This window comes from Haliotis asinina, chromosome 8 (genome assembly GCF_037392515.1).
Source record: "Haliotis asinina isolate JCU_RB_2024 chromosome 8, JCU_Hal_asi_v2, whole genome shotgun sequence".
NCBI lineage: Eukaryota > Metazoa > Mollusca > Gastropoda > Lepetellida > Haliotidae > Haliotis > Haliotis asinina.
The window spans coordinates 8,918,989-8,931,032 of NC_090287.1; the positions used below are offsets into that span (position 1 = coordinate 8,918,989).

General features: G+C 40.8%; 1 protein-coding gene across 1 annotated transcript in view; it reads left to right on the top strand.

Annotated features, from left to right (window-relative positions):
* Nucleotides 1–10,537, top strand: part of LOC137295099 (lachesin-like) — a 77,336-nt gene extending 66,799 nt beyond the window's left edge. Inside the window, exons 3-8 of the mRNA XM_067826389.1 lie at nucleotides 358–562; nucleotides 3,131–3,307; nucleotides 5,280–5,408; nucleotides 6,812–7,099; nucleotides 8,004–8,195; nucleotides 8,498–10,537. Coding sequence (XP_067682490.1) covers nucleotides 358–562; nucleotides 3,131–3,307; nucleotides 5,280–5,408; nucleotides 6,812–7,099; nucleotides 8,004–8,195; nucleotides 8,498–8,580 — 1,074 coding nt within the window. The 3' untranslated portion in view covers nucleotides 8,581–10,537. The remainder of the gene's footprint in view (nucleotides 1–357; nucleotides 563–3,130; nucleotides 3,308–5,279; nucleotides 5,409–6,811; nucleotides 7,100–8,003; nucleotides 8,196–8,497) is intronic.
* The last annotated feature ends 1,507 nt before the right edge of the window (nucleotides 10,538–12,044 follow it).

The following is a 12,044-nucleotide window of genomic DNA, read 5'->3' on the forward strand; positions in this document are numbered from 1 at the left end:
ATTATACTGACTCCACTCAGTCTTTATTGTATCTTCTCAATGCTGGGGGGCTGGTGTAGCCTAATAATTAAAACGTTCGCTTGTCTGGTTCGATGCCACATGGATACACTGTGTGGAGCCCATTTCTAGTGTGCCCCGCCGTGATATTGCTGGAAGATTGCTATTGCTAAAACTAAACTCACTCACTCACTCATCTAAATGCCGATCATCAAGTACCATCTTACAACAACTTCAGTAAGAAGCATCTGAGGTCGACCCAACATTCTGATAGTTCGGGCAGAAGACACCATCGATCATCAACATTAATATTGACCCTTGTACAGATAATGAATTGCTGTAAATGAATTTCTGTTGCAGGTTGTCTGGACTGATCAATGGTCAACTCTGCTGACATTTGAAGACAGGCGTATCATTGATGACAGGAGATTAAGCATTGAGAGACCCCTAACAAAAGACTGGAACCTTCACATACGGAACACAAAGAGGAATGACCAAGGAACATACACCTGCCAAGTGAATACGACACCAGTCAAACTAAAAACGGTCATGCTTACAGTTGATGGTAAGGAAGATTTCAGGGGTATGGATGTTTGTCTGTCTGTTGTTTAACGAAGATATGAAAGATATGAACTATAGCTATTTACATTCATCTCCTCTTCCATCCTGTAAACTCCTTATCTATGTTCTGTAGTGCATTGTCATATATCATTGTGGAATAATTCTAGAAACACATGACCAAATATTGATATGGATGTTCTTTACACACACGCGTGTGCGTGTTTATTCAATTACTATTCAATTACCCCTGTGGTTATTTTCAGTTGTCCGTACCTTTCAGGATGGCAAGACTATGGCCAACTTGCTATGATACTGAATTGATATTTTTTTAATTGACATCATCCTATACGAATATTTGTATCAATTTTAAAGAAAGTTTTAACTATACTATACTAATAATTCCTAGTGTGTGAATACAGCTTGAATATTATTACTGAATATAGTTTTTTAACATTCAGACTTTCAAGAAGTGATGAAGATTTTCGAAATTGTTTTCACTTGACGTCTACAATCCTGTAGACGACGATAAGAAAACGCGAAGTGTAATATATAACTCGAACAAGTTAGGAAACCCACAAACAATAATAATCCATTTGTTTTTAGATTCGCCAAGAACGTTAATCACCACCTTACATTGCAGCAACTCAATACATACTGTTTTTTCGTGCATGTTATACCTTACGATGATTACAGATCAGGGAAACAAAGCGGGTAATCTTGAAATTTTCGCCTTCACAAGCTGATGTTCACACAGGATCAATACTCCTAGCTACACGGTAGAACATCTGCTGGGAATAGAGGGAAATTAAGATCGTTGTACTCGATTGGCCGTTCAATACTTCCTTGTAAGAATATGAAACAGATGCGCCACAATAATTAAATACACATCCAAGGTATTTACATAGTAGATTTAATCCAAGCTGATCCCTCCTGAGTCGTATAAATGGCTGTAACGACAAGTGATAGGCCTTAATGTCCTCTATTACGACAATTGCCTAGTGGGCTGGAAGGCAGACACTTCTTGGAGAGAGAGCACGAGGTTTCATCAACGTAAACTGGCTATAAACTTCGACTGAATACATATATATACTAACACCTTGTAGTGTTCGGTACTGTATGTAACGGATGCCTGGACAGAAATGTAATTTGTAATCAGATCTGACAACATGTTCATCGATCGAGCTCGGTGATATGAACTAAGGGATCTACTGACTCAATGAGGATGAAGATTCCCAACAAGTTAGAGGACGAAAATGAGACGAACAGAGTGTAATATTCATGCCTCGCATCCATACGTTATGCGCACTTCGCAAAACAGAATGATATGACTCTCATAAATAAAAACACGGGGAAAGAAATTTGCAGCTTTTTTTCAACATCTTTCTGTGCGTTCTGTCCCTTTTTAACTTAAATGAGCTAATCTCAAGCATGATTACTTATTTATGTACGGAATGTTTTCCTCGGTTTGCAACAAATGTATGCATCGTTATAGTATTAACATTTGAAAAGATGGGACAAACTGATTTCTTTTTAATCAACCTGAAGTATGATATTTTAAAAAAAGCATTAAAATCTTCCATATTTATGTTGACACAAAAAGATGTGTCGGTATATGAATAAAGAGCGAGCTGAACGCGTCATGGTGTCGGGTCTGACTTAAATTCACAATGTAAAAGCTTAGTCATCGTTCCAGGACCTCGTACTGCCTTCGAACGATATCAGGAAACAATACTGGTCTGTTATTATGGAAAATATAGCTGAAAGAATGATCTGTAACAGACTGATTAGCTTGGCGTTTTTAAAGATTAATAATGATAAAGTTCGTCTGTATCCAAATCGATCTACTTAACGTAAGAAAGGAAGAGAACATTTAGACGCTGATAATGTGATCTAGCATAAGAGTTGTCTCTTCGTAGAACTGATGTAAGAAGTTAGACACACTCATGTGTTCGATCCAAAGTAAAGATAGATTTACAAACATATATATGAATTATTTCACTCGATAATTAAGGCAATACACTTTGTGGATGAAAACTTTTCTTTTATTATGTGATGTTTCGGTAAAGATCTTTATACCGTTTCCAAGCAATAGCGCTTGTTTTGAATTATATATCACTCGATGTATGGATGAAGTTCTTTTTATTCTTTATACCTCCTAATACTTATTCCTTCATCAGATGAATGCTGAGTATATAATATTATGTATATATGCATATATATGTGCCATGACAAAAGTACATATGAGGCTGTAGCCGTTCAAAATCCCTATACAGCAAACTAGGAGTCACAAACTTCACGTATAGAACACCTTGGCTCATAAACACCCCGAAACACAGCAAGCCCAGTCCTGAAAAAAGCCCAGTCCACTCAAGTTCCATCAAAAGCTGTAGACAGTCACGATATGACTGAAATATATGACTTTAAATCTTAACTCACTCACTCACTCAAAATCTATAGTTGGCCTAAGCTACGTTTTGGTCTTTTGGTTCACATACTAGGCGTTTCTCTCGCCCAACTTGAACACGTTCGAAAGATCTTGCAGGCGTATTCACATTGTTTGTTCTGCCAACAGTGCCGGCAAAAATCCTGCCTGAGTATTCATCCGAGGACATGACAGTAAAGGAAGGAGAAACAGTCACGTTACAATGCAACGTTAGTGGCATACCGATGCCTAACGTAACGTGGACCAGGTATACGATACATCGTGATGACGCCCAGAAGAAGACCGATCTCTGCCCGGGAACCTACAGTAAGTTTAACGTACTTTGTATGAAAATTTGTTTTCCGTTCCTTCTTAGATAAAGATATGAGAAACGTTCCTTAAGAGTGCTTTAGCTTTCTTGAAACTGTACTTTGTGTTTGCCCTCTTTACGCTGTCTTTTGCGTTCTAATGATCAGGACGCTGAAAGGTTACCAAACTTCAAGGAAACGCGTGTTTCTGTGTAACTGCTCCGGCGATCCTTCTGCCTTCCGTATACAACCAATATGAGCGTTTGTGGTATTTTCGTAGCAATCTTCGAGCTTCCGGTGCATCCTTTGAGCAATACATTTGCCCTCCTCCTGCGACCTTCTGCCTCCCCTGTACAACAATATGCAACCAACCGCAACCAACGTCATCCAACAGCGGCCTTCAGCAACCCATGCTCGCCATAAAATGCGACTACGCTTGTTGTAAGAATCGACTAACGAGATCGGGTGATCAGGCACATGTCATCGGTTCCCAACTGCGCAGAGGCAGAATGAACGCAGAGGGAAGGCAGAGAAATTACCATGGTCGCTTAAGGGATGCCGTTGTCGCCGGATGAAGGCATAGTGATTATTCAACAAACACTATTGGCTGCTCAAAGTTTTCCTAAATTATTGAAATTACATATTACAAAGAGGAGCAGATGGATCACCCCGTTTGACGGACCTATTACATGGCGTCCTTTCGCTGACCCTTGGGCGATCGTTGTGTGTTCATTCTGCAACCACAGCCACGCTACTCTTTTGTTTAAACGTCCTTTGTGAGGCCAAACTCTTCAGCGACCGCGCTGCCTCTGTTTTGAACATGTTGAATATAGTCGCCACCACCATGGCGTTCTGTGCCGTCCTTGGCGATGTCTGTTCCTTCTTTGCACGACCTTTGTACGTCCGTCGTACCCCCTTCGAGCTCTCAGAGGCGTTTTAAACAGTTTAAGAAAGCACAAAGACAGCAGCAGTTCTATGTCAAGAGCATTAGTGATTAACTCTCGACCAGGCAGACCAGTGACTGAATATTTAAGGGGTGTTCCAGGCCATCAGGAAAAGATGACATCAGTCAGGTCCGGGCCACTGTCCGGTCTATTGTTCTCGCGTTAACGGCGAATATGTGCCATGGGCACCACGTTATAAATTACACTAAGACAAACTCTCTCTATAAAGTCAAAAATAACTTATGCATTAATACATTCACAACGTTGAGGCTTCACAGGCGCCTTGGATTGGAAATATATTGATTAACGTATTGCTTCTGTTTGTACCTTCAGTGCGGCTGGACCCACTCCCCTTCACACCTGGTCTCATTTGATAGTGATTCATAAACATCTGTTAAAACAGCCTTGGGTACTCTAGTGGTTAAAGCATTGGCTCATCACGCCGAAGTTCAGGGATCGATTCCCCAACACAATGTGTGACGCCCATTTTTAGTGGCCTCCGCCCTCATATTGCTGGAATATTGTTAATAGCGGCGTAAAACTAAGCTCACTCACTGTAATGATATCGTCAAAATAAGAAATTAAATATTTATTGTATTATGTTTGAAGTTTTTGAATATTTCTTTTAGAAGCCGTGTAAGTATGTTTGACAGTGATCTCACACAGGGTAGACGAGTAAGCTTTTGTAGAAGTCACCTCGGTTTTCATATAATGTTGTATGTTTTATGGCCTAGACGTTAAAAGTTTCCTTTTTACAACAATGTGTCATACATATTTTACTTTTCAGTTTAAATCCTTCTCCAATCGATAACATTTGTCAAATCTTTCATGGACTTGCGTGCCGTATTTCTGACTGATGTAATAAATTTCAAAACCTTCACTGATGTACAAGCAGTTGAATCTTGAGTTGTAATGGGGGATCTGCTTGGAAATTGTATTCCAAGATGGCATGCATATTTTGGTTCACCCGTACCGATTTCTATGAAATATGCATCATTTCAAATTGGAGTGTTCCATCAACATGTTCATTTTTTTTCTTCTTTCCAGATATTGGTGAACACCGTGAAATTTTGATGATACAGAATTCAAGTCGAGAGTGTTGGGGAATTTACAAATGTACAGCGTTTAATGGCGTCCCACCGGCTGACACCCGAGAGATTGGCGTCATAGTTGAATGTGAATATAAAATTGTGCTTTTTGGAAAGGCTGCTCTTAAAAATAAGAAGAATACACATTTCTTGTGACCCAACAGTGTTTTGAAATACATGCACTTTGTCTTGCAGTTTTGATGTCTTGGAATAATTCAATATCTGGCCATGGTTTGATAAAAATTCAAATTGTGACCTTTGTTTATGACTGGGATGTCTTGAATGTTCTTCTTCCCGTTTATATCATCACATGCACTTCCTTACTTAGACTTGTGCCCTCGGTTCCTGTGTGAGGGTTTGGACTAACGTCGCTTTCAGCATTGTGCTAAGGTTATCACGGAATGTAAACTTGATGTGGGAACAATATCCAAACTGATACAGCCTTAAATATTTAGCTCTTCATAAAACTCATAAAGGCGCGTCTTAAGGAGAATTAATTTATCACTACACCGCCTGGTGCCAATTGTATTTTACATATTATTGAATGCCATTTGACTACCTGAGACATTGCGTGTGTATAATTAAGAATTGTTTCTGATGATATGATGTGTATTTATCAGAGGATAAAATTGATTGAGTGAGTGAGCTAGTTTAGTTTTACGCCGCACTCAGCATTATTTCAGCTTTATGGTGGTGGTCTGTGAATATTCGAGTCTGGAACAGAAACTCCAGTGATCAACAGCATGAGCATCGATCTACGCAGTTGGGATACGATGGCATGTGTCGACCAGGTCAGCGAACCTGACCACCTGATCCCGTTAGTCACCCCTTATGACAAGCATGGGTTCCTGAAGATAGATTCTCACCCGGATCTTTACGGGTTTAGACGGTAATAGTGCAGAGGGGAAACTGCAATAACAACTTTGATATGTATAACATCAATTATGATTCGATTTCATTCAGAATCGAGAAAACTAAGGTAACACACACACACGCAACTACGCACGCTGACTCGTGATTATGTAGAGACATTAACTGCTAATTCGGTATATATCATTATTGTAAATCAAGAAACTGATATTTCAGAGACGTGAATCAAACTTGTCAGAACTGCTATTTCGCTCAGTGTCATCGCATTTTTAACATCTCTCTTCCCTACCCCATCCGTCTCTCAAATGTATGTATTCTCCTAGTTTCTATTTCCTCGGTGATCCGTGAAGGTCCCGGGGTAGAATAGGCCTTCGCAACCCATGCTTGCCATAAAGCCAATGCTTGTCGTAAGAGGCGACTAACGGATCGGGTGGTCAGGCTCGCTGACTTCGTTGAAACATGTCATCGGTTCCCAATTGCACAGATCGATGCTTATGTTGTTGATCACTGGATTGTCTGGTCCAGACTCGAGTATTTACAAACCGTCGCCATATAGCTGGAATATTGCTGAGTGCGGCGTAAAACTAAACTCTCTAACTAAACTCCATTTCCTCGGTTTAGTTCCCCCAGAAGTACTTCTGCCTAACAATCGGATCGGACAGTACCAAGAGAAAGAGACGATTCTTGAGTGTGTCGTTACCGCCAACCCCCATGCTGTGAGTGTCTGGACTCGACATGGGTACAAGATCAACAACAGCGTCAAATACAGAACCGACATCTACAGGGACGGAGAATACACCATCACACTCAGCTTGAGGATCCGAACGTTGGAGGCGGATGACTTTGGAGACTACGTTTGTGAAGCGTCCAACGTCCAGGGTACCAGTCGTCAAGTAATGACCCTTTACGGTGAGTGAGTATATTGCAAGTACAGTAAAGTACAAATTCTAGTACTTTTTTGGTTAAGACCCATCCGGGATTCGAACCCGCACCCTCAGAGTCAGGCACCTAAAAGCCAGCACACAAAGTCAGCTGCCTAGCCCGCTCAGCCACCGCGACTTCCATAAAATGAAAGTCGGACAGCTGGTAGTCTAGACTGCGTACTTTGTGTACCCCTCTGATAAGTGTAAATTGGCACGGCTCCCACGGCCGAAAGCTATGATTACACGATGCCATTTAGAAAGTGGTCAAATGCAACTTATGTCATATTTGGGATTCGAACCCGCACCCTCAGAGTCAGGCACCTAATCGCCAGCACAGAAAAGTCGCGGTGGCCGAGCGGGCTAGGCGGCTGACTTTTTGTGCTGGCGATTAGGTGCCTGACTCTGAGGGTGCGGGTTCGATTCCCGGATGGGACTCAACCAAAAACGTACTAGAATTTGAACTTTACTAAGAAAGTGACATCCCAAATATGACATAAGTTGGATTTTATATTTAATATTCTGTAATCTCGCGGCACGTCAGCTTTGGCGAAACAAAATTATACTGTTTTAAACGTTTACTACTTTGTGAAACGGATGAGCTTTTATATGGTGATGACAGACCAATATCATAATCCCGAGTTGCGTTTCTCTTGCTGTTCAGTATAAACGTGTATGATCGTTTGCTGCTCTGTCTTAGTTAACTAATCTAGTCAACATTCGGGTGAGATTTGAATTTCCCATTCGGACTCTTTTTATCTATTTTCTTTCAACTCCATAACGCATACGACAATAACAGATGCTCTCGATACATAAATATCTGGTCAATAGGTTGTGTGAGAGACAGCTGACTCCACAATTAAGTGGGTTTCACTCTGTGCAATGCATTACAGACTATGCTGAATATCGCAGTAAAGTAGACGAACAACATAGTACAACCACCACGCTTGCCACAGTGAAGACAGACTGGATCTCAATACAGACGAGGTATCCTATCACCAGGAACAGAACGGGATCCATACTTGTGATGGAAAGTGGCAGACATACTTCAAACAACAATGGTGCACGAAATGGTGTTGTTTTGGGTAAGTTTGTCGTGTGTATGCAGCATTGCTTAACAACGTACATACTGATATCACAACTAGCGCAGTGATCTGAAAATATTTATATAAATATAAATGTCGTCAAATTTCATGCACGAGAGTGGACAAGCATTTCATGTTGAATTTCTTTCAACACCACGAGAGAAAAAGTGCGATTTTATTAATGTTTGTATTTTTCTGAAACGCCAAACCTTGAACCGAGTGTAACGTATTGGTTTTTGAAATTAGTGCGTTCAATGTTATTAATGCACCACAGAGTACATAGTTTCTTTTGTATTTTACAGAGACCGGCAACTTCGTGGGTTCAGGTGGAAACCGATTAACGCAATTTGTCTTTGTGATATGCATTGCTGCGCTTCACGTTTAATGAGCCTTGTATGGCTCTACGGCTGTGTCTCCCGAGCCTTACAAATTTTTCAAACCATGGCATATTTTGGAGCGTTTCCAAATGCTCCCAAGTGTAAACACAAGGGAATTGTGATGAAAAACATCAAGTCTGAATGCAAGCAGTTTCACACCAGCAACACCATTTCAAGACATGTGCTCAAACTTGTGAACATTTGCAGTTAAACGCATATCGTATGCAAAGTTCATCAGTGCTTCAAGTTTGCTTCAGGGCTAATCGAAGTAGTAGTTATATTGATGGCGAAGAGATAATACAGCTCGTATCCATGTGTGGATATAATGCTCAATTTTTCTTTACATTCAGGTGATTTTGTGATATACATTTTATCTTTGTCGCACCCTTTCATGACTAACAGATAATAAATCACCGAGGTGAGCTATAGGTCACATTTATAGGCAGATATACTTTGGATTCTTATTGATTGTCGGTTAAGGAAGATATTTTGTATCAAGCATGATTTCAATTCTCAAACGGTGTAAAAGCAATCTGAACAATTTCCATATGCTGCAATGCATAAACCAAAGACCAGGTTCATGGATGGAAAGGTCATGGCTAACGGGTTCAGGATAAAACCGGATGGCTTCAGGAAGACCCAACTGTAAGACAAGGCGGTGAGGTAGCCTTGGGATTAAAGCGTTCGCGCCTCCGACTTAAAGCCCGGCTGACTGCGTGAAGCCCATTTCTGGTGTTCCCAGTCCTGATTTTGCTGGGTTGTAGCTGAAAGATGCCAAAACAAAACCCCCATTCTGACCCAATTAGAACGAAGCCAGCTGTTGATCTTCCCAAATTTGAAACATCTAAGAGACACGATCTAAAAAGACATGCAGCATAAATATTTAAACAGTTCTTGGTATGTTCTTTTACGATGCCAAGGGTCACAGTCACGTACTTTGCATGACCATATAATAAACACAAATCGGCACTGGTATCAATATGGTGAATATGTGCACTAAAAGATGTACATAGACTATGTAAATACGAGCTTTGCTTTTACTGTTGTAAGTACTTTTACTCTGTGTAAGTGAGCCCTTTCGTAAACCCCTTACTATACACCTATGATTTAGTTTTGTATGTGTTCAGATGAAAGGCGTTAGATATGGTGTCTCGTAGATAGCATACGTTGACGAAGGTACATGTTTTTATGCACTCATGTTTGTTGTGGAAGGCACTGACCATTCTTGACACAATCGTATTTCAAGGACATGGCGTTGTTTGATATGTTCAGCTCCGTTGTAAAGTTATATTATATATGCACACTCCTCTCAGTGGTATTTGTCATACACTTGGAAACAGCATTGGACTTTATTTTGGCATCATGTGAAAATATACTTTGACAGGAAATACACACCTGTTATGGACTGTCCAATAGGCGTAGCAGTTAATACAGTCATTAATATGTGAACATTTTATTTTCGTGTCCTTTGACTGTACCTCCTCTTGCAATAAATATCCTTTTTGAAACGTTATATATGGTCATTAATCAGTCACGATGAATCCACAGGATTCCTATCAGGTAAAGTTCCCGTTTTTCTCGGGTACCTAAAATTAATAAGTTCCTTTGTTACTGGGTTAAATATATCAACATGGTTACACGCTTGGTATTCCAGATGTGCGTGGAGATACTGGTGCCCAATTACGACGAGAATATCTTCAGGTATATCACAATGACTTGTACAGTGAGACATTTTTGGCTGGCACTCGTCACAGAAAATGTGTACATGACTGGTTGGTAGTTTTGAAAGCGTTGAAAACTGAGGCATCCTGGTCTGAAGGCACATGCCACAACCAGCTTACGGGAAGCATATATCTCACGACCATGCTGGTCACCTTTCAGCATTCATCGTTTGAATTATCTATTTAACCTATATTTAATATTTGCTGATCTGCTGTGTCCGAATACAGTTGTTTATTATTCGAGTGTTTGTCGTTTGTTGAAATTCTGCCAAATGTGAAACAGTCTTACATATTCAAGACACCACTTGACACTTAAGTGGATAAAATGCGAACAAGACAAATTAGTAACCTCCTACCCTATTCAGTTTCTCGACGAAGTCAGTTCTACAGAATCAGTACGCTTCAAGTGTCCTCGTCATTCAATTGGCAAAAATTCCTCAACACGACTCCCCTGTCGATAGCTGTGAGAACTTTTCCATTTGCTCTTTTAGGTCAAATTCAGTAGGAATTTGTCGCCTTGCAGGAATTTCATTGTTGTTATCACCAATCGATCCCGTGCTTATTGGCTGATTATGGAAATGCGTATAGGGAGAGGCACGCTTTCCAGTTTTCCATAACCTCATATCATTCTCTGGGCCTGTGACCGTCCCTACGGCGTCATTGACTACACAGGAGGTTGAAGCGAACAAATAGGTACATGATACACTCAAACTTTAATTCCCTGTTTAATCGATAGCTTTAATGTGTCGGTTAATGGAACCATCCTGTACAGGCCCAAGTATGTCTCTGCTGGAGATATATGCGGTACTTACAGACAGTCCTCGATATTTATTTATCGTTTATTATTGGTTCCTCTTGGAAAACATACAAAGACTTTATTTCAAGTCAGATAAGCATTACCGTTTGATAGGCACGTAAATAGTTACGAGTTTCTTAAGCGCTGAGTAGCAAATGATAGGAAAGTCAATGCTACTGCTCTGCACAAGCTTTGGGCTTATAAATACCAACTAAGGGGCGAATAGGGTAGGAGTGAATTGCAAATATAGTTCAATTTGTATGTGCAACGTATAGTTTGGATGATTAGATGAACATGTTAGATGGTACCAGAACTGTTGTCTGGGTATGGGATTTAGATAAACTGACAACGCCCTGGATGGTTCTAGGACTGTGTGTCTCCATATGGGCGATAGATGAATCGGCAATATGTTGGTTTGCACTAAGAACTGTTGTCTGCATATGGACGCTAGATGAATCGACAGGATGTTGGTTGGTGCTACCTCGCTCAGCCACCGCGACTTCCACAAAAATGGAAATCGGGTAACCGGTAGTCTAGACTGCGGACATTGTGTACCCCTCTGATAAGTGTTCAATGGCATAGCTCCCACGGCCGGAAGCTTTGATTACACAATGCCATTTAGATGGTGGTCAACTGTAACGTATGTTATATTTGAGATTAAACTTTATTAGTAAACTACAAATTCTGTACTTTTTTTAGTTGAGTCTCATCCGGGATTCGAACCCTCACCCATAGTAGTCCTACTTCTATTCTTGTGGAAGTCGCGAAGGCTGAGCGGGTTAGGCGACTGACGTTGTGTGCTGGCGATTAGGTGCCTGGGACCCGGAACTCGTTGGCTGGTACTAGAACTGCTGTCTGGATATGGAGGCAGGGCTGGGACGGGTACTCGAAACCGGGTCGGGTACAGCTGGAATCGAGTGCTTGGAAAGGGAGAGAACTCTGTAATGTCAAGGGC